The following is a 23,684-nucleotide window of genomic DNA, read 5'->3' on the forward strand; positions in this document are numbered from 1 at the left end:
GGAGAGAAATCCAAACAATAATGTCATGAACATTCTAAAAGCACTTGTTCCAGTGGATTTAGTTGTCCCATGCGTTGTCTTAGTCATTATATGAATAACAATACAACGCTTATCCAAACTCGCGCACTAAGTATCACTGAAGTCAACCCAAAACGCGCGTACGTAATCCCCTTTGCGAGTCCCCTTTTGCCCACTGCGAGTTGAGAGAGGGGGGGGGGAAGACTTCTCTGGGCTGATGGTCTCTCCCAGATTACCCTATCAGGTGCAAACCGCTGACATGTTTCCACCCACCAGCAACAAGAAAGCCTCGCTGTGCCCAAATGTGCAGCCGCAGACGCACAAACACCACTGACAGGCACGGCTTGCGCATTGATATCGCCAAGACACGCAGCAGCAGCGGCGAGCGAGCGAGCGAGAGTTCCTATAGGGGATCTTCTGCGCACACGCTCCTACATTCGGATTAGAATTTTTTTTTTTTTTTTTTTTTTGGACACTCCACGGCTTGTTTTAGAAAGAGGTTGAGAAGGAAAAGGGGGCGTCTATCATTCAGCACTTGGTAGAAGATGTCCCGCGCAAGGTGTAGAAATCCCCCTCAGGTACGGACGGACTAGAAGACGGAGGATTCGTGGGGGGACAACCTTTTCTTTTCTTTTTTTTGTGATTTGAGAGTGATTGAAGGATTCTTACTTTTGCCAAGATTGCGCACAGATCCTGGACTACTTTAACGGAGACGTTTTTTAAAATTTATTTCTTGGTTGGTTTGTGGATTTCTTTTGGGCACTGCGGTGGATAACTCAGCCTCCAACAAGGAAGCGCCTCATGTTGCTCCCAGCAGCCGTGTCCGGTGATCTCTCGTCACGTTGGGATTCAGACGGCTCCTAAACCGTGGACCTGTGTGCGTGCGTAAAAAAAAAAAAAAAAAAAAAAAAAAAAAGGACGCGCAAAAGTGGACACGCGCCGAGACGCTTGTTACCGGTGGAGGACGAACGGACAAGGTTATTTACCGTGGCGCTAATTCAAGTGGAAGCAGGTGTACTTCAGGTGTTTTGAAGTCAACATGTCTTCGTTTCCTTCGAGGTGCCTCTATCTGTAAGTGCGCTCCGGCTTTTATTGCAAACACCCCCGTGCATTCTTACCAATAGAAGTCGCCATACGCGCTTCATATCTGCGCGTATAGCTGTCATGCAGGTATTAGCTGCGTGTTTTTCTTCATGTAATTGCCCGTGATTCACCGCCTCCTCCTTCTTCTCTCCCCTCTCTCCACCTAGGTGTTTACACTTTCTGGTCCTCTACTTCCAGCTACAGGTACGTGTCTACTCCTACATTCAACTTTTTTTTTTTTTTTTTTTAACCTTGGGCACAATGATGCGTAAAGTGCGTAAAAGTGCGTATACAGTCAATAACGTGGTTTCTGACCAGGCGAATCATTGTTCATGTTTGTAACGTTAGGGTTCATTTTGATTTTCTGCATAAATGAATGCTCGAATTGTTACGAATGATCCCATGCGGTGCGTAATTGTTTGTGCCAATTTGGAGAAGCAGATTTGAGCCATGCACCGGCTTGAAAAAAAAAAAATCCCTATCGCGCACCGTAGTGTTACTTATTATATCGTCTTTAAAGTTTAGGTGCGTAACGTGTTAAAGGATTGTGTTTTTGTTTTTTTTTCCCCCCAGAGGAGATTTGCACCCTTTCCATATAGCCTGCGAGATCCAAATTCCTTCGCTTTAATAGTGGCATTGCTGAGATATGATTAAACACTATCATTACGTCACGCATCCCATAAAGTTGCCAAAGCAGACGGAGTGTAATTGCCTGCAGTCCCGGAGAACTACGAGCAGCGTTACTAAATCAAAGTCATTCATATTGCACGGCGGGCTAATCTCCTAATAGCCTATTAACCGCGCCGGTCCCGAGCCCTTTACAGTAAGTAGCCGCTTTTATAAGAACACGCCGTGATAATAAATATTTGTTATTCTTTGAACATGTCGTTTGACGCTCGGGTGCCTCGTTTTTCGAGCGGTTTCAGCCCTGGAAGGCTAATGATTTGCAGCCGCGTCCACTAAAGCGCTAACGAGAGAAGATGGACCCGAGCACGCGCCCCCGTTGCTAGAGCGGTACGTCTGACGTGCTTTACGGCAGATGCGTGCAATAAACGAACACGGTGTCATTGTAATTAACGCCGTGGTAATTGAACCCCTTTGGCTCTCGTTTTGTTAGTCGTAAACCTCTTTTTCTTTACATAACGCAACAATTGGACGTTAGCAAAAAATAGACAAACTATGGTCACTTTTTGTGTGTGTGTGTGACTTGATTTGAGGTTGTAGCTTTTGTTTCATCATTGGTATCTCTAAGATGCTACATGTGCAAGAGATAGCCTGCTAGCTAATACCCCTTGGCATTGGCCCAGAACCATGTCTGTTATTTTTTTTAAATATTGTTTTCTTATGGGCTATGGACACATGCATATCTTACAAAACTACAGCAATACAATAATAAAAACTAATCTAAAACACAAAAAATCTTATCCAAGCACCTGCTCTCAACTTTGCTCAAAAGATGGGCAAATTTGATGTATTCATTATTTTTACCCCTCACATCATGAAGAAGTAAAAAAATATATATATATAGATTGTCAATTTTACATAGTTTATAAATGTGTTACAAAATATAGCCTGCTTTTTTGTTCAAGTGCAACAATCTATTATATTCCAAAAAGTAAAGCAGACTGATAATTCCTGGTCTGTAGATTAAAATCAGTTTCTTGGATGTTTGTTGTGGTTAGATCGAAGATAAAGACTTGAAGATACAGTATGTGTTGTAGGTTTTCCTGGCTTCCTGGTTTCAGAGGGAAAGGTAAAAAGCCAAACAATCCACACACAAAAAAAAGAAAAGAAAAAAAAAAAGAAAAGAAGCAGGAATTGCCTTTTAGTTGTGTGTGTGTGCTCCTGCTCCAAGAAGAATTCCCACCACGGTCCTGCATAATAACTTTGAAATGTCACACAGGGGTGGGATACATGCTGAAAAACAACAGAAGCCGCCACAGTCAGGAATCAGCCTTTTGAATGCGCCACCGGTGCCTTCTTCATAGCTGTGTATTGGAGCGTTTGACCCCGTCCTTTGTGCCGTTAAGATTGTAAGGTGTCTGAGATGCATGCGACAACTATAGTGGAGCGGAGTGCCAGGCGTTTGAAGTTTCAGCCGTATCCGTTTTCATCCCATCTTTTGAAGAGGGCAGCAGACAGCTTGATAAAAAAAAAAAAAATGTTGTCGCTAGAGCTCACCTCAGCCATGTGCTTAGGCTTGCCTTTCCCTCAAAGCTGAGCGCGACTGTCTCGAAAAAAAACCTCACCTTTGTGTTTGTTTACCGATGGGGAGATTTGGGCCGAAATCCCTCAACAGTTAGACCGCGCTTTGTAGTGTGTGCGGTGTGCCTGCGCTGTGGTCGCTTTGGGTTCATTGTGACAGGGCTGACAATGAAAGGGAGTGAGGGCATAGCTCTCTGTATGATTGTGAACCTTAAGAGCTTATCAAACACGTTTTTGAGCCTTTGACCAAGTTTTAAAGTGGTGTTTCGTGTAGTTGAAGCATGTTTTAGTCATCCTAAATAACACTTAGTCTGCTACTCCGCTCTTTTTGCTAGTGTCACATCCAACACCTTCATCCAACTTGTTCTAATTATATACAAGTTCAAATCCTCATCGTTTTTTGCTTAAGCTTTACTACCCATTTCCTACTATCTTCAAGCCGTGAAAGTTGGAAGCAGTAAACTCAGCTGCAACTCATTTCTAGCTCTCGCCATACCTTCTGCACATCCTGATTCTTTTTTTATTTTGGATTGGCCCTGTGCGCAGCGTTGTCAGATGGAATATATTTACTAACGGGAGAAAATAAAAGGAATTTACTCTACAAGATTAATAAATCTGTTATCCCATCTTTTGTGTAACCTAAGCATCTCACACACGGCAGCAATTTCAAAGGCGTGCTTCGCTGAAACGCTGGATTACAACTGAAGGCATTCCAAAAATAACCTTCTGGTACACATTGTAAAAAAAAAAAAAAAGAAAAAGTCCTGACAATCTCTTGAATAGAATAATGAATCATGATGTAAACCCAGACGAGCAGACAGCAAAATTTACAGAGGAACATCGGGAAATGTGGCTTGCATTAGATGCCCAATCAAAGCTCCATAAAAGTGCAGCAGGATAGTTACTACGCCTATAAAACCCTAATGGCAAGGTGATAAGATGTAATAAGAAGTCGTTAGATGTATGTTTACAGACTGTGTTGCTGTTAAGCGTTTTATCAGTTGACAGTGATTTGATAGTCAGCGGTAAATACGTCTCATTTCCCTTTCCGTCCGCAGCCAAAAGTAACATGGCGGGCGTGCTCGCGCTGTTAACATGATGGGCGTGTTGTCCAAATGTCAAACTACAGAAGCCCACGCAGGCGTTGCATCCTCCAAGGTCCGCATATCTGGACTCCATACGTCATCGCGCTCAGCCGGACCTGCCCCGCTCCAATGACTTGAGCAGATCTGAAAGCTATATACACTCCACATTGTGTTTCTCCCCGATGAGACGCGCTGCCTTGTTGTAAATCAGCCATGAATTTGCCGCGGCACCTGCTTCAAAAGCGCGGCCGTTACGAGGCTCTGAGGGAGTCTCCGGATTGGCACGACTCGATTTTTGTTCTTTTCCGTTAAATTGTCGCTGTAACGTCTCATCCTTTTTTTTTTACAATGTGCTATTAATTCGCCGAAGTTGAAATAACAAGGACCCGGGTTAAGTAATGTGTGTGTAATTAGCCACCTGAGAAAAGTCGCATAAAAAGCCATTACCGTGCAATTACCAGAGGGTACAGCTGAGAAATGGGATCCTGGCCCGGGCCGAGATTCCAGGCTTTCCAAAGTATATGTTCGCCTCTCGTCCTCCACATGTTCGGTGACATAGTTTCGGCTCTACAAACTTTAAGTCGGCGATTTCCTCTGTTTTTTACGCCGAGTCAAAGGTGCCTCGTAAACAGCCGCCTAGTCATTTCGGAGGACAGTTTGTGGAAATCGATTAAAAAATTGTCTCGAGAGTGTTTTCGGGTGCCCCCCGTCCTCGCCTTCCGCCGGCTGTGTTTATAATTTATGGAGCAGTTTGAGCCTGCAGGCAGATATTTGTTTGATGATAGTGCAACAGGTCTGGATGCTTCAGGTGTATAATTGCTAGTGGCTTGCTTGCTTTTGGAAATAGGAGTGCAGGTTGCCCAATGTGGCCCCGGGGCGCGTTGCATACCGTAGCGTCACTACCAAGACTTTTACACTTGCTGCGAGAGTTTCATTCAAGGATTCATTAACACACTCGTGACATAGTTAGCAGCTTGTAAATTCTTTTGAACAGCTCTTTGATCTCATTTGTGAAAAGAGCCAGATCTGTCTGTTTTTTATGCTTTTTTACACAAATGAACACTATTCATACCCCACTTACTTGACTAGTAAAACAGATTACTTTTACTTTTACTATTGTTCTCTCCAATACATCTATATAAAGGCTCCAACGTAAAAAAGTATGAAGTCAGTGCTGCATTTTGTCCCATTTAAAAGCCTTATGATGAACACTCCAAAACAGTAGGTGGCGATGTGCAGATGTATGGTCAGTGACATTGGAAGAAGATTTGTGTGTGTCGCGTTGTCGTACAGTTGGGGATCTTCGTATTCTTGAAGTCGTAAAGTCATTCACGTCATGTTCACAACTTGTATTGTGGTAATTTTGTTCCAAAGTTTTTGTACTTTTACTCAAGTAATAAAATGAAGCACTTTGGTCAACAGTTACAGTCTCACCTATATAAAAATTAACTAGTCTTTTGCTCTCTGAAACAAACGGATCCCAAGGATTCAGCTCCCATTATAGAGCTGTAAATCCCCTCAGTTGTTAAGAAGCGAAGGGGAAAACTCAGAGCCACATGCTTGCTTGTTATATCAGTTTTTTTTAGCCCCCAAAGCGCCATATTTTTTGACACAGGGCCCATAAAAATAGCAGCATGCCTTATTATCAACACCTGTGCTATGACGGTATGTTTCTTCATCCCTGGTCTCTCTCTCTCCCACACCTGTGCGCAGGAATCCCAACAGAGTTCCACAGACTTCAGGTTTTACATCGAGAACCACACGAAGCACCCGGACGACCTCAGCAGGAAGCAAGTGCGGATCTACCAGCTGTACAGCAGGACCACGGGCAAGCACGTCCAAATCCTGGGAAAGAAGGTCAATGCCAATGGAGATGATGGCAGCAAGTATGGTATGAAGCATTTCTGGTGCACAATAACATTTAAGAGAATGGGCTGTAGAGGACAATGGTCGAACTCTGTGGTGCGGTTGCTCCTGAACCCGTTTTCAGTCTATCATGACCAACTTTTACCCAAATAAATAGATTAATTGTTACAGAACATAATTTCACACACATAATTTCCGTACAGACTTCAAAAACTTACATTTGGCCAAAGTTCACAACCCACTTAAACTGGTACCACCACCCACATCCGGGTCCCAACCTCCCAATTGACAACCACTGGTCTATTCTCCCGCCATCTTAACGCAGTGGAGGGGTTTGAGCACCCGAATGATCCTGGGAGCTCTTTTGTCGGGGCTTCGTGCCCCTGGTAGGGTCTCCCAGGGCAAACTGGTCCTAGGTGACGGGTCAGACAACGAGCGGTTTAGAAGCCCCTTATGAGAGACCAACAGGCCCGGTTAGAATTGTGGGGCTATCCTTGCGTGGACCCACCACCTGCAGGCGGAGCCATAGGGGTCTGGTACAATGGGATTTGGGCAGCTCCAACGACTGCCCCCACGACCCGGTAACGGACAAGTGGAAGAAAATGGATTTATGGTCTAATCTAGCGATTGACAACAACCCACTTTGAGACCTATTTTCGCTACCATGACCTGCCCCCAATAATAATGTTATCTTATTACAAAACGATTTGGCATTGTGGCCCCGTTAAAGAAGGCTTCACACAGTATTTCTTTAAAATAAGCTTGACAATACTATAAAAATACTATATTGCTATGCAACAACCCATTTTATTTAGTGTGTTTTACTGTGAATGTAAGGACTAACACTAAACCAGGGAACAAGGAGGACTAAACAAGGTTTGACCAGGACTGACTGGCCAAATCCAAACTAAGCCAGGCCACCTTTTACTGGACAACTTTACCTCAAATTATTTCAGCTGCTTCTCCATTGACCAGGCAGTGTCCGCGTTTAAATGGCGGATGCACCACTTGTTGCCGTCCCCTGCAGAATGCTTGTTCCAAACAGCTGACTCACGTTGCTAAATTACTGGCGTCGAAGGCCTCTCTGAATGAGTGCGTTCAGCCGCAGATGCGCCAGGGCGAAGCTTCCTCACTGCTTGTTAGAGCTTGAGCAGAAGCAGATCCAATTTTTTTTCCCATGAGGCCTTGCCAATTCTGCCCTCCTCCTCGCTCCCTCCTACTTATCCAGCTGCAGTACCTGGCACCTGTGAACTCTTTTGCAGTCTCTGTAATGAAGCTCATGAAGACAGTCACATGCACTTAGCCACAAAAGCATCAGACATGAAGTATATGTCCATTTAGCGATTGTCTTTGGCTGCAAAGTTCACCCACTTTTCATGTGGGGGCCGTAAAATGAGAGTTCTCATTCGTCTTTGGCTTCACGTTATCAAGAAAAAATTCATTCCAGGCGCAAATTTGTCTTACCAAAAGCCACAAACGTTAGTTGGTCGGTCACTTAAGGTTTACAAATGAACACATTTCCTTAGCTATAACTAACATAGGAGTTTCACATGATGGCTTCTTGTCAGATGACCTTCTCATGAGGTTAATATATGTCTTTGAAGGCGTTTCGTTTGTTTTGAAGAAAGGTGGAAATTCCATATTGTACGAAACGACTTTTGATAAAATTGGCAACAGAAGACCTTTTGTGTAGATTGTTGTTTTACTGTTGGCACATACCACAAAGCATACATGTATTAGGAAGTTTTCCAAGAGATTACTGAAGTGTAGTGCGCCTGCATTTACAGATCTTTTTTTAAAGTTGCGGATTATGCGGATTACCTTTTTGAAGTGCCTGTACTGTACTGCATTCCCTCCTTTGTAAACTAAATGCCTTTCGTTAGTGGTATTGATGACAGAGATTCCCCTTTGGGGTTTGTGTTTTGCATGTGCGGCTATGAGTCAAGGACCAAATTAAGTTAAAGCCCGCAGCTGCCAGACCATTCATTTTTAAAAGACATTTTCGGAGCCACTGAAAAAGATAGCAATTGAAATGGTTTTATCTGCAGTTCTGTACCGCCGGTTGGGTCGAGTGGCTAAACCAGTCGGCCAAAATATTGTCAAACATTTGCCGATTCGGCTTGACGTTTCCAAGTGCGTGCTTTTAAAATGGCCCGGAGTAAGAGCTTCCAAAAGATCGAGAAGGGATCTTTCTCCAAACACTCAAGCCCTCACAAGATGGACTGGTTTTCTACTTCCCATTTTTGAGGGCTGCTTTCAGAGATGGGGGGGGGGGGGGGGGGGGGTTGGTGTTGGTTGTCTTCTGCCCCCAAGCCCGTCCCATCCCCTGGCCTATTCTTTCCCCCTTGCTCCCTTGAGCGCTACTGAATGGCCCTGTGTGTTAAACAAATGGATCATCTTAACTTTTTGATTGAGTGAGCACAGACTAAGGGGAACTTGAAACCTAATCCTGAGGGGCACATAACCGCTCCGCAAATGTTTGGTCGATCTCTTTGCTGCTTGACAGGCCAGCGCAGACAAAGGTGACCTGGTAGGGGTTAACATTTGGGGATTGGGAGGGGAGGTTGGGAGGGGGCCAGAAATGAAAGAGCCGCCAGGATGCGCCTTTAGAGTGGATTAGCGCTGTGTCAGGTTTAAGTGACGCCGCCATTGTTGTTGTTTTAGCCCAGATCACTTCATACCATTATCGCGTTTACCGCTCGCTGTCAGTGTAGACGCTTCCAATGTGAATGTTTCAACGTTTGTCGGACATGTCAGTTACGGTTTTGTTTAGTTTTTCTGTGTTTATTTTCCTTTCAGCGCTTCTTGTGGTTGAGACGGAAACCTTCGGAAGCCACATAAGAATAAAGGGAAAAGAAAGTGATCACTACATCTGCATGAATGAGAAGGGCAAAATAGTAGGCAGGGTAAGTATCAATGCTTTACAGGTTTTGACCATGTTGTAACATTGCTTCCTCAACAAAATAAGTTGTATTTTGTTTAATTGGCACGTGTTTTAGTAATCTATGCTCACGTAGTCCGTCTTTTCACAAGCAAAAGGCCTGCTCACACTCCGATGTGTGTCACACGGAGAAATCAGTGAAGTTTCTTATTTGCCAATCTCCATCGCAGTAGGAGTAGGTTGTATGCCCTCTGCTGGCATATAGTATAACTACATTTTATATCATCAAAAGGTCCTGAGGTATTTTCTTATATATTTTCTTAAATACAGTTGCACACTCTGGTTCTGAAATTATATTCCCCATTATCAAACACACAGCCCTGTTGCTGATGCCCCGGGTCACAGATTGACCACATTATAATGGTTTTGCAATTTCTACTGAAGGGAAATCAATATTTAAAAGTAGCCCCTAATCCGAGCTGAATTGAACGCAACCCCAGATCTGCTTTCCCCTGTTGTCATTGTACACCCAACAAAACCCCTTTGATAATTCCCAGCCATTCTTCCATTACGTAATGGGCCTACTCCTTTGACACTCGATCAGTCAATTACAGACTGCAATCACCACAATGCATTGAGAGACTAATGGTCACTTAGGAGGAATGCCATTGGCGTTAAATCACTTAGTCACACCAGGTGGCCACAGGAGTGAGTGGACTGCACTGGCCACGCCGACAGCAGCGGAGGCTCAGTGGAAAACAAGTGTCCGCTGGACGCACACGTGTGATTCTGTGGCATTAATAAGTCATGCTGTCAGCTCATTCGCACACGCTTTCACTCTCTCCGCGCGCTCATCTGTTCCCAACATGCACTCTGTGTCTGCACTGGCCGTTTGCATTGTTCTTGGACAGTACAATGTGCAGGGAAAAGCCTAGAAAATGGGTGGTCTCCTTACACTGTAGGGGTATTTTTTTTGTCATGGCCTTTTTTACTCCATGGGCTTGATGAGACATGACAGGACAGTGTGAAAGTTCGTGACGATCAGGGAGAGACACTCAGCAAACCATCAGAGCTTGAACTCACAACACTGGGGCCTGCACTATGTCCAGCTTATGATTTATTAACTAGAGCAAATGAATAGTGGGCATATTATGTGTTCAAGTTTTGTCATGATTTATAATAAAGTTAGTTAATCTCTCCTTTGTCCCTGTTCTTTCAGCCTGATGGAAGGAAACAGGACTGTGTCTTTGTGGAGGAATTCCTGGAAAACAACTACACTGCTTTGGTGTCAGCCAAGTACAAAGGGTGGTACCTGGGCTTCAACAGAAAAGGACGGCCTAAAAAGGGCTCACGGACCACGCAACGGCAACAGGAAGTTCACTTCATGAAACGGCACCCCAAAGGCAGGGTGGACCCTGTGGAGGAGTTTAAATTTACTACAGTAACTAAGAGGACACGTAGGGCCCGTCGGTTAAAATCCAGGAGGAACAATGGGGGAAATGGACAGCACTAATTCTCCTTGGGAAAAGAAAAGACTGTAACTGAAAAAAAGGCCAAGCTTCTTGTCTTAAGAATCACCTGAAAGACTGCTCTCCTGTTGCAGAGAAAGACTTCAGAACAAAAAGTCAAAGATGATTTATTTTTGTATTTCAAGGATGACTGAATATTTCCTAACTCTTGAATTCCTCTGGGTTGATGTCATTGTGCTCACGTGTCTGTTATGTTATTTATACTGGATAAACTAAAGGACCTCTGTCGCCGTCGTCCTCAGCTCCATTTGAACTGCCGTTTGACAACGGGGACTGAAGAGCAGGGAGCTGACGCAATGTTATAAAAATCAGCCAAGTAGAGATTTATTGGAATACCTGTCGCTTTTTGTTTGTGTTGCCCCTGACAACACAGATCCCATACTTTCCACTGGAATCAGACACCATGGAGATGAGACAGAGAGGTGGCCCTGGCAGGTGTGACACTGCCTGTGGATAACTGTGGAGCTTTGAGTGCAATATTTTACAAGTCTCTCTTCCTCTTGTTTCCATTTGTCTCTCAGAGACACGGAATGTGCCGATCCTTCCTGCGATTGCTGGGATTCTCTTGACATTTCTATGCAGCTTGTGATTCAGCTTAACGTGACATGCTTTGACTAGTCGGGCATCAGCCCCGGCTTAAGTCCTTTAAATGCTTGAAAAAACATAAACACTACACTCTGGCTTGTATGTGATTCAATATCCCACGTGGTCTTCCAATTTAGACAAATCAAGGGAGAGATGGTTAATCCCTGTCAGTTCCAGCCTGGTCAGCCACCCACATTTAGTTTCTATTATACAAAAATAATCACAGTGTTATCTGTTGATGCAGTATTTTGACCTTTTATTAAAAGTATTTGGGAGAAGTGATGAGTAATGGCAGAAGAATCAGCAACTAAGAAAACTTAGTTTCAGTATGTAGATTAACATTGGAAGAAGGAGAAATGAATATTATGCATGCTCAATAAACAAATAGATTGACAAAACGAAAAGAAAGTGACTGGCCAGGTTAGGACGATGTGCTCCTGTTAAAGTTTCCCAGGTAAATACAATGTTTTGAGAGGGAGCTATTTGGTCTTGGTGATGAAGACTTCTTCTACCTCTGTGTTCTTTGTGTTGTTTTTGTCTCGTCTCTGACTGAGTTCACTTCCTCTTTGACTGAATGACAGGTTCAGGTGCTTTGGGAAAAGTTGGTACATACTGGACTGTTACAGTGACTTCTTTCTGTGCCTCCAGCCTCCTCTCACCACTAGTATGTATTTGCTTGTCTGCTTGCAGGACTTTGTACGAGTTACTAACAACAAGACACATGTATGACTTTTTTTTTTAAACAAATGTAAGCAAAAATAATTTTATGACTATTATTAAGATATTTATTGCCTTCCTTTGTAAATAAAATGTGACGAGTTTTATTTGGCCTCTGTTAATAAAAATGAGGATTATATTTTACAAAGTGAATATTTCCTGTGATTTCTGCTGATGGTGATGTTGCAGGTAGCCACCGCTGGACACGGAGTACATTCCCTTCTATGCTCTCTTCTGCCAAGGTATGCATTTCATATACAAACCCACAGTGTGAGACAGTTTTCAGGTCAGTGGTTTAAACACTGAGAATGCACTATTTCAGCTTTTCCCTGAAGGAGATTTTAGTCTCTGTGTGAGGCCATTTCTGTCCATTTAGGTATGAACTGGTATCACATCCTTTTCCTTGACGGTATTTATGTAGTTATACACACAACACAAGACACAGAAGAGCAGCAACACAAGTGAAAGCTTTTGCACTTTTTCTGTATATTTCACCAAGTTACAGCCTGTTTTCTATAATTGTGGCATTTTCAAAGGGTGAAAAAACTGTCCTTCTGTAAAATGATGTGGATAGATAAGGGCTGTGACACTCGCTTTACACCAAGAAGCTCCTTGGATCAGTTCCGGGCCGGGTGAGGCCGGTCTCTGTGGCGTTTGGGTTCTTTCCTTTGTCAGCCAAATTCTGCCATGGCCACACCCCCTTGAATTGCCCTATCTTTGACCCTAAGCCTTTCCCTAACCTCAACCAAATCTCTTCTCCTAACCACATTGCAAGCTGAAGCACTATAACAGAAAATGGCTCGCCCGGAGAGTCGTCCAATGAGAATTCACAAGGGTGTGGTTTATGGCACAAGTGCGTTGGAAAAAAGAACGAGGCTTCCTTTGGGGGTTCCGGTTTCCAGTACCACTACAAACACACGCAATAGTCCCCTTGAAAATGACCTCATTAAATCTCAGTGGGATTTTTTTTTTTTGTCCTTCCCGGATCTCAGCAACTAATCAGACTATCCTCCCGCGTTGACCAATGAGATGAGCTTTTCCTGTGAACCAGTCAGGTCCAATCAGGAGGGAGGGGGAGGAGCCGGATCTTTTACTTTTAAAAATTATGCTCCTGCTCTCCTCATTTTGCAAACATCTGGTTAAAGGGGGGAGGAATTTGATTGTTTACTTTCAAAGTTCACTCCATCTCTTATCCCTTTGCAAACTTACAGACTGTCACTTTAAAGAGGCTAGATGCAAGTTAGCCATTTTTTACTCACTACTGCCACCTCAGGTCATACGTGTAACTATACCCTCTATACTAAGCTTGTGTATGACGGCACTTTGGACCCCAAGTAACGACTTTTTGAGTGACAGTGCAGGCATTTTAGAGGCAGTTGTGGTGAATTGGTCTGGGCTCATTCTACACATGAGGACATTGCTGGAGCATGTGGGGGAGGAAATACATAGTTTTAACATTTTTAAACTCTGTATAGTCCCTGTAAGGGTGGTTGGACTATTTTCAATACTAATGCATTCTTTGATTCATTCTTAAATATCATAAATTATCTGACTGGCTCCTAAAAGGGTTCACTGAAAAATGTAGACAGTATTTTGAAGATTACCAGATCCCAAAGATTAAGCTCCCCTTGTAAATTAAAATAAATAAATAAATCCATCCCATCCCATCCTCATCCCAGTTTGTGGGTGTGGAGGAGCAGCAGCTCTACTCCAAGCTCCTCCAAAGTGACTGATCTCAGAACTCTTCCGCTTTTCAAAACAAAGGCGAGTAAACATAATAATTTCATTTCATCTCATTGTTTTAAGCCTGATGATGCTTCCATCGACATTCTCAAAGGTGCATAGTTGCCTGGATATTGCAATCTTGTTTCCCAAAGCTCCCAACACTTAAACCACAAATTATTTCGACGTAGCCGCTCCGTTTGACTGCACCAATAAACACAGTCATTCAGACGCGCTTCCATCTTTAAAAAGCGCAAAGAATGCAGAGTAGCATGTCTTATAACGCTGCGAGCTGGAATGATGTTTACAAAAACCGTCAGCCTGAAAAATGGCAGCTTCGAGCGAGAAAAAAAAAATCCTCATGATGCTATCGGCCCCCGGTTAGTTACCTTTAAGAGATCGGCTGGTTCAGTTGCTCCGTCGCGACATGTTGTGGACGTCTGGACTGCTTTTAAAGGTGGTGATTTAGCAAGAGGGGGGTGAATCAGCGCTCTGCATCCTAGTGGTCTGTGAAGAGTGAAGAGGAGCCATGTTTGAAGTGCACTCGTCCCACATTCTCCAGTTATTACGCAAAACTGGAATAGAAACACGTATTATTGTTATTGTATTAAACTGGCCAATTTTCCGAGTTTCACCTGTAATGGAACACTTTCAAAATTTCATGTATTTCTGTAATTCAACTTAAAATGTGAAACTAATATATGCTAAAGAGTCATTACATGCAAAGTGACATATTTGTTTTTTTTGACATTTTTGTGATTATGGCAAACAGTCCATTTTCAAGATATTCTAATTTGATGAGATTTTTAATTTGGAGTTTTTACAAGCCGAGCCATAATAATCACAATGATTACAAATAAATACATATCTCACTTTGCATGTCTATATCATAGATTAGTTTCACAGTTAAAGTTGAATAACAGAAATGAATGCACTTCTTAACAAATACATTTTTCCAAGTTTCACCTGTTATTAGAGGGAACACTAATCAGGGCGGGCATAAAATATGAATTTTGAGTAAATATTGCATGATATCTACCTGTCGGACAGAGCACCAGGACACCAGGCCAGCACTGGACTCATCAAGAAGCGGAAGTTACACAAGGTCAGAGGGTGAACAATACTAAACTGTGTGCCCCCAGCGAGCGAGCAGGAACAACACTACCCCCAAAATACTGGCATCATCACACATGCTAAAGATCAAAAGATCCAATCCTGTCACGAACTGTACATCATTTTTTGTCTCTTTGGGTCGCTAATTTTCCTGTTCTAGCAAGAGCAATGAGACTACGCAAATTAGCAACCACTAAAGACGCCACTGTTTACTCATGAGTCACTTAGAAGTAGCTTCACCTACAAAACCTTCAGAATACATTCTTATTAATGACACAAGTAGCCTTTGAGTGAACTGCACTTTCTCACGCCGGTGTACTGTGTTGACAGCTTCAAAGATTGAAATTGGGACGTTAATATGTCGCAGAAGCTACACAGTTTCCCCTGGGGTAAGCTGACAGCAGTGTGACCGCACACATCCACGCCAACGGTCCCTGTGACCACCACCATTCACTCACGCATACATGTTTTAATGATAGGGGAAACCGGAGTATACCGGAGGAACCCTACGCAGACATGGCAAACTCCACACAGAAAAGGCCCCATCCGCCTGGGGATTCAACCCAGGACCTTCTAGCATGAGCACTAACCGCTGCGCCACCGTGCTGCCCAGGAGAAGAAGCACAGCGGTTTATTGGAGGTCCTAAAACTGTAGATTAACCTCCCATGAGCCGCGGTCTGGTGTGTTAACATGCATGTCTCATGTGTTCATTAACATCCACTGTCCCCCAACCAAAGTATAAATAAAATAAGAATTACAAAAATACTTAATTTGAAATGAACTGAGGTGCATATTTTACTGAATAGTGCAAGGAAAGAATTTATAGAGGTTTTAAACTGTTGAAAAACATTTAAAGAGTGAATTGCTTTAAATAGTTATACCATTACCATTTATTCATTGAATATTTTGGATCCTCAACGATGAAAGCTTAAAATCATACAAAATATTTGGTCAGTAAAATAAAAAATAAAATAAAATAAAAAAACACTGTCGGCAAAATACTTGCCTTTGCCATCCACATACTTCAAACTTGACCAAGCACAGCCAAACCGTGTTCGGAGTATTGACATTTAAACAAGCGCCAGTGGTTTCCAGCCTGTCCCATTCCCAATAAGAGATGACATTTTTGCATAAACCTCCTGCTATGCTTTTCTCTGACTCAACCTTTGATCACTGGAGTTTAGAAAGTCTTGGAACTGGCCCAATAACTTCCAAATGAAACATAGGAGTCCCTCTTAGCCTGGGCCACCCCCTCTCACAGGAGGCGGAATCTTTAAATGCAGTCCTGCATGCCAACTAGTTTATATTCTATTATTAGAAAGTCTCAGCGGCACTCTGACTGTGCACAATGGGTACTGTATGACCCATTGAGCAGATTCAACTCAGGAAAAAAGAAAAAAACACTGCGGCTTTGTAGAAGTTCTACGCATTTTAGTGGGACAACCAAAAGTAGCTCCCTGGCCCCATGATCGGCAACCGCACACTTAACAATCAGCCCTGTCAACAGAATCATGCTCTGCCTGAGACATGAAACAACTTTGGTTTGTGAATATGACTGGAATCTTCTCTCCTGGTCAGTGAAAAACAAAACCTCCCAGCCAAACACAACAGTCCAGGCTGTAATATGCACTGCAGAGCCATTAACTGCTGTCTCACGTCACGTCATACACTGTCTAAACAGCCGCTGCCGCCTGCTCACACTGAACCGCAGCGGACCGGTCGTCTGCATGGAATCGACAGGGCGATCCTCAGCTCAGTGCTGTGTTCATAGGATTACAAATGTGCTTACTGTTGCTGACTTTGGACTGTGTATGTGTCCGTAAATAAAGTTTTGATGATGACGTCGTGGAGCAGGAGTCAAAGAATAAAGACGCCCGATTATGATTGAGAGCTATGCATATTAAATACAGCATACAGTGATCACATTTGGTGAAACACTGGGTTTGGGTGAGAGTTCAACCAGTAACCCTGTGATCATGGGGCAAATACATACCCAAATACAAACCCAACACACCATGCATACCAACACATACCGGCGTCACCTCGTTTGAGTAGTATCAATTATAAAACAAACAGCGATGAGCAAAAAATGTGCCAGTGATGAGCAGCGCGCAGTGGAGATGTCAGGGCACAAACTGTTTTCCTTTGTTGGGAGGTGTGTTGTGCAGAACATTGGGTAATGACAGAGGAGGACAAGGGGCATCTGCAGTGGAAATCTGAGCCAAGTCCTCCAGCACACATAAACACACATGGGCACATGTATGAACACAGATAAAGAGGGGATGTGTGTTTTACATGCACACGCACACACACGCACGCACGCACGCACACACACACACACACACACACACATAGAGCCCGGCGTCAGCAGATGCCAGGTGACACAGCTCATTAACTTCTCTCTCCTATTCTTTAGGCTCCTCATTGTCTTGAGATATGAGATGAGCCTTTGTTGAGAGTTTTGCCCCCTTTTCTCTCAGGCAGGCAGGGCCCATAATTAGTGCTTTGCGCTGGGCGTACTTTCTCACAGGCCTACGACACAATTAATCAGCACTTTCCCACCAATGAGCACAAGCCACTTGATTCTCTCAAGGCCAAATTTTTAAGTTGTGACGCCTTTTTCCAGTTAGTGAAATATTGGGGCACAAAATACTTTTGAACAATACATGTTCATACAACTATAAATAATGGAGAGAAACAGTAACTGCCACTGTTTTAGATGAGGCGCATATGCCCGGCACAGCAGTAGAAAAAGTAATACATTTAAATGCGGGAAGACTTTGTTAAATCAAATTCTAGTTTATTATTCTCTCCATTTGCGTCCATCTGTAAATGCTGCTTCTGTGACCATTACATTATGCAAGTTAACGTTTCCCTCTTCATCATTACTGTGGCCTGAGCCCCAAAGGGCCCTCTCACACTCCCCATTGTGCTGTATGACGTCCTCACATAATTGTGCACTCATAGCGAGCATTTTACCTCCGTATTTGCCAGGTGAGGCGCCAACTGTGCACCACAAAACTGGGACAGCCTCCGGCAGAGAGATATAGCCCCAAAGACTCTTTAGAAGGCCACCAAAGTTTCTAGAATCCACAAAGTTTGTGGCCTCAGCTGTGACGCAACGTCTTTTTGTTTGTGCCCAGCCAAAATTTGGCGCCTCTCCGGATATGGTATATTTGGCCAGGAGCCAGTGGCTGTTCAAAACAACTGAAATGAACCTGATGCCTCGGTGGAAGGACACAACTGCATTCTTTCCTCTGTTCACTCAACAGTTTTCTCATCTGATGAGACGCTGCTCCTGACATATAGCACGCATTTGCCTCAACACTGACCTTCTTTAGGTCAGTGTTGAGGCGCTGGACTCTTGTGTCAAAAGCATTATTTTTGTTGCTGCACACACAGAGCAGATATAGTTTTTGTATGAAGTAGCAGTTGTAAATGAAGATCTGTTTACTTTTTGCATCATGTGTGCTGTGAAGGACAAAAGAGCCGGAAAGTGCGAGTTTTGGGCTCTGTAGTGTTCAATAGTGTTCAATTTGTTTAGAAAAAAACTAACATTTCAACATTTTCTTATAAAAGATACATACATTTGAACATTAGATAAAATTAGAGCATTACAGACTACATTCACGGACACAATTGTTAGCTTCCATTTTAATACTTGAACAGATCAAATGAAGTAAAGCTTACACACTGATTACAGGCTTGTGGGCAGTAATGGGAACGAGGGGAAACGAAAGGCCACAACAAAGGACCGAGCGGATGTGGACCTTTCACCTGAGGTCGCTGTCCAGGTCCTGTGCTGCTAATCTGACATGTGTTTTCATGAGCCAAGACAAGCAACCCTGCCACGGTGGCCACTCTCCAAAACTAATGATGTCAAGTGATGCCTCTAACAGAAGCCTTTTAAAACAGAATGAAAGAGGCAGCGAGCGAGGGAGGGTCGCGCGGGGGCCGGGGGTCTGCATGAGGGAGACGGCTCAAGTGCAGGGGCCACGGGATGGAACGCTCCAAGACGACCCTGCGCTGGCTGTTCAAAGACTCTCCTGGCTGCTTCCTGTGCCAAAAGTTACCCCTTGCCACTATCATATCGTTGTACTCAGAGAAAGGGGCTCACTTTTTTATTTACGCTATTGTTATTGCCAGAATATTGCTTTTAATTGCTGTCCTGGATTCCCCGCTGTGGTATAGGACGAGTCTGAGACGATTACTCAAAGTAATGGAGCATAATGATGTCTCCGAACGGCCCCTAAAGCTCAGGTCAGGGGTTGGACAATGTGAACATTCAGCTACTTAGCTTCCTTTGCAACTTTGTGACAAAATCTGTTTGCCCAACACCAATTAAGATGCCTCTCCGTGCGCTCTGGTCAATGGGTTTGACGGAGGGGGTCGTCCAACGAGTTGACATGTCCCTGAGCACGAACAAGCTGGCCTGTGTCCTCGCCTCAATAATTGGTGTCCCTTGCAACGTGCCGCTTCCCAGGGCTGTCCTTTGTGTCCCCATGGCAGTCCTAAATGAGGGGAGTCACGGCTTTAATGGGACTCCTGTTAGTTTTAAACAAACACAGGGCGACCCCCTACTGTTCAGCATGGTGCATGCAACAGCTGGGAGTCCAGGGGGTGCTCACTGAGAGCCTGTCAGCCCCATAGAGGCCTTAGGTCCAGACAGTGCGCTTCAGAAAAGTGGTACTACACCAGCGGTGATCCACCTCTCCAAAGGGGTCTATCCACAGGCAGGCGAGTATCAGCGCAATGCCTAGTCAACCCAGTTGGGCAAGCTTTTCCATAGCAGAGGCCAGGGCCAAACCGGTCTGACCAGGAATACGTTTTGGGACCAACCTCTGGCTGTGGCCAAAACCGTGTCTGGTGTGACCGTGGCCTCTGATTGGCAAACGGGAGAGCGGACATCCCTCACTATAAACACACAGGCCATAGGATTTAATATTTCACATTCATACCGCTGTTCTAAAAGGGGATTTTGCCGATATTAGCATTTAGCCACTGTTAGCAGAACTTTAGCTGGTGTTAGCATATCATTTGCTTGTAGCTTACCTTCATAGTTTGTAGTTTCGCAGTTTCTTTTCTGTTTTATTACAGCTTGGTACCTCTGAATGATTCCATAACCCCCACCAGAAGGCAGCAGTTGTCCACATTTGTTCTCATCAGGTGACACAGTAGCGCAGCATTTAGCGCTCTTGCTTCACAGCTCGAAAGTCCAGGGTTCGATTCCCATCTGGACGGAGCCTTTCCGTGTGGAGTTTGCATGTTCTCCCCGTGTCTGCGTAGGTTTCCTCCGGGTACTCCGGTTTTCTCCATGGCAGTGTGGGCTGCTCAGAGGGCCAAAACTGGTTGGTGTTGGCAGGCCAAATGGAATAATGTCAAAATAAATTATTTGCAAACCAGATCTGTCCAAAATGTTGAAAGTGAGTAAATGGACAAATTAATTTTAGTCCATACCCTTTGTAGATCTTAACACTTGCTCCCAGGCCAAATCAAACCCATGAAGGTCCGATTATTTTATTGACCAATTTAGTACATGTAATATAGGGAGTATTCTGAGTATGGATAGCAGTTCTGAAGGGCACTACGGTTGCAGAATGTTTACCACATCGTCACACTTTGTTGGCCTTTTCCAATGAGGAACTAAAATGGCAAACCTCACAAAAGTGTCCAATCAAGTAATCCTAGCCTAAGGTTTGTGTTATAGTGGTGTTAGCTATTTTCCAGCAAAACATGTATTCTAATTGTAATGTGCACTTTTAGTTGTGATGTGTCTCATGTCTACGGAAGTCATAACCAATGTATTCTAGGCCGAAGGAGGTCCTTTAACTACTCACCTGTCATTAGCTGGTCAAGTTCAGGCCGTGCTCGTGTCAATTATCTCCATGACCTGTCTGCTGTGAACATCTGGCCTCAGGCTGAAGGAAGCTAGTTGTTTTTTTGGAGCACCTGATTACTAAAACTGAGAGTACCCTTAGGGCCTGATTTGTTAAGCCAGGTGCTAAATTGCGAGTAGTACCCAAAATTAGCCATTGCTATTTTGTGGGCGTGTTGCACCTGATTTACCATTAGAAACTGTGTGCATTATTAGAGCCGCAAAATGCTGAATGTGAGACAGAAGCTTATGAGGGTTTTATCATAGTCTCCTTGAAAGCGAAAGAAGAAGAAACAACGGACAGCAGGATGCACGGATCGCACATTGGAGATGCCCGGGGATGGAGGGAAAAGGTGTACAGTGGATCACGAGTTGTGTCTCCTTCAGCATCATCAATACGCCATGCTCACACCCCGGACTTAAGGACTTTAAAAAGATGTGGGAAGCCGTCCTGAAGCAGCTTCGCTCCAGTTCAAAGGAATACAGAAGAAAGTCAAAAGACCCGCAGGTAACTTGTTGCCCACTTTATTTATAACTCTATGCACCCTCAAAAAAAAGACTTTATTTTTTCTGGAAACAAGCCAGATACACATCATTGAAAAAGTTTAAGTAACAAAATAAGTAAGTAAGTGCTTTTCTTTGTCAAAATAGTGTCCTGAGCCGCGCCGCCACTGTGGGCCAACAGGATTTGAATTTATGTATTTTATCATTGTAAACTGTGTAGAAAGGCCCAACCAGGGACATGAGCTGCGAATTAGCACTAGCTACAAGCTCTTCATGCATCGCATCATCTGCAAATATTAATTGTAACTATGTTGATTGTATTGTCCCTGATAAATAAATAAAAAAAATGACCAGCATGTATCTGGAGGTCAGGAAAACCGTAGCACCCGGAGGAAACCTGGCTGGCTGCCTTCAGTGCAGTTCTTCTGATCTTCTGAAACTGTGCAGCTCCTCCTGGGTTTGTCCCTGTTTCAGAGCGTGGTGTCCTGCACTGGTCAGCTCATCCACCTCCTCTTTCCGCCTCCTCCACTCCACAACAGGCTTTCACCTTCTGCTCCTCCTTTGTCCCTTCCTTGTTTCCTGTAGCGCCTCTTGTTAACGCCTCCACTGTCCTGCCTCCACTGTGCTGCAGGTGTAGGGGCTCTTTTCTTTCGTGTTTCAGAAGAGAAATGTGTCTAATGTGCACAAACTGATTTATTCTGTCCTGTGCATGTCATGATAAATCCGACAGCACCTGCTAAACAATAGAATTTGCATTGTCACTTTGGCAAAATTGCCCTGTTTTGCATATTCATTGGGTCACAAGTGTTCAATTTGCTCAGCAGCCTCTTGGCGTTTATTATACATGCAAAATATCAACTGAACTTGCTTTTTCCTCCGCTCTAAATCTCTTAGTAAATCAGGCCCTTAGTTTTTAGCAGCCAAGCTCATGTACAAACACCACTATAAATGTTTAAAAAAAAAAGTGTAATGGGGTAAACAAGTTACTTAGGTTTGTCCAATAAAAGGTAGCCCTGTGCAGTGTCTATCCATGAGAAAGGGTGCAGGACTTGTCAATGGGTCTCTTGAGTGCCGTGTTAATGCTGTGTGCCTAATGTGTTTGCGCTGGCAGTGATAGAGGGGATTAGCTCCTTTGTGGCCATCCGTCGGCACCGCAGACTACTGGACTTTGAAAGCATACTTGCCAACTTAACTCACGGCCAAATCAGAGGCTGTGAAAAATGGTTCCTTCAGCACCTAGTTGACTGTTGACCTCACCGGCTGCGGCATCAGTGCAGTCTGGAGCTGCCGCTGTTTGTACAAGCATGGAGGGTCAAGGTGACAAATGGCAAACATGGAATAAAGCTCTGCTGAGGGGATGCCCTCTGCAGACAACAATGAGGCTAGCTCTGGATATGCGCTGCCACGCTGATAGGGAGTTAAATATTACATCAAAATTAATGATGTTGGAACCAAGGTACTTTTCCAGAGATTAGCTCCAGGTTCACACTGAATGATGTGCAGTGCTGGGTTATGTGGACTCCACATGTAATCAAAACAAACCTATTCTAGTAAATGTTGTGCGCTCACATTAGCTGGACACCACAGCACTCTTTGGTAGAGCTTAGGGACTGAAACGAGCCAAAGAGGAAGTCAGATGCCAGTGAGAGACGATGATCCGGTGTAATACGGAATAAAACCTGCCTGCACGTTTGCTAACATGGCTAATGTCCATGCACCCCATGCAATTCATTTTCCACCTTTAATATAAGAAATTAGAGCAATGTCATCATGAAAAACAACAACAGTGATCACTTGCATTATGCCATTGGTGCAAACTGTCACTAACAGCAGGTGAAGGATCTCTTTCAAGATGTAAGCCAGAATTCCAGTCAGCATTGCCTGACCTTGCTCACACTGACTGTACTGCCTATAGTCAGGAGAGCATAGATTTTCCTCATCCGAGACACTTATCCGCTCCACCAGGGGAATCCCAGGTCAGCAGAGGGACTGGTGGCCAGGCTGCCCATGTGAAGGGACTGGCTGGTGGCAACAAATGTAAAATCTATCAATTGATCAATCAAACTTTATTTATAAAGCGCTTTTCCTACCGAAAGGTATCACAAGTGCTTTACAGATCACAACATTAAAAACAATACGCCTGGCACACCATCCCATCCCCCCGAATATACACAGATCTCTCAATCGTGACACACTCTCACACAAAATGGAAGGTATGACTATTGCCTGGAGCCCTACACCCGTAAATAACATTTGAGAAGCATAAAAACTGTTGAAAAATCTCATGGTTCGTTTATCGCTGTCTGGCAAAACTGAAAACCGACCACCTCTTTCTTTCCTGTCTGCTTTCCCCAGCTGTCTGTCTTTTCAACCTATGGCAGAAGCCTCTTTCCTTTTCCCACAAGTGAGACCCCTGTTGTGTTTACAGTAAACTGCACTGGTCCAGAGAGGAGAGGGCTGCAGTCTTTGTCCCGGCGTACTCCCTGGAGACTCCCTGGGG

General features: G+C 44.0%; 1 protein-coding gene across 1 annotated transcript; it reads left to right on the forward strand.

Moving 5' to 3' along the window:
- The first annotated feature begins 737 nt into the window (after positions 1 to 737).
- Positions 738 to 11,540, forward strand: fgf24 (fibroblast growth factor 24). Its single transcript, XM_079556673.1, has 5 exons — positions 738 to 1,089; positions 1,269 to 1,305; positions 6,105 to 6,282; positions 9,057 to 9,163; positions 10,358 to 11,540. The coding sequence occupies exons 1-5, from the start codon at positions 1,058 to 1,060 to the stop codon at positions 10,649 to 10,651; spliced, it is 648 nt and encodes a 215-aa protein (XP_079412799.1). The 5' UTR covers positions 738 to 1,057; the 3' UTR covers positions 10,652 to 11,540.
- Positions 11,541 to 23,684: the final 12,144 nt, after the last annotated feature.

The sequence above is a fragment of the Gobius niger genome (genome assembly GCF_951799975.1).
Source record: "Gobius niger genome assembly, chromosome: 5".
Taxonomy (NCBI): domain Eukaryota; kingdom Metazoa; phylum Chordata; class Actinopteri; order Gobiiformes; family Gobiidae; genus Gobius; species Gobius niger.

What these genes read in the sequence shown, in the direction of transcription:
- fgf24 (XM_079556673.1), top strand. Translation starts at nt 1,058, where the DNA reads ATGTCTTCGTTTCCTTCGAGGTGCCTCTATCT. An exon ending in CCTTCGAGGTGCCTCTATCT is followed by an intron (nt 1,090 to 1,268) that starts GTAAGTGCGCTC and finishes CTCTCCACCTAG; the next exon opens with GTGTTTACACTTTCTGGTCC. An exon ending in AGGGCAAAATAGTAGGCAGG is followed by an intron (nt 9,164 to 10,357) that starts GTAAGTATCAAT and finishes CTGTTCTTTCAG; the next exon opens with CCTGATGGAAGGAAACAGGA.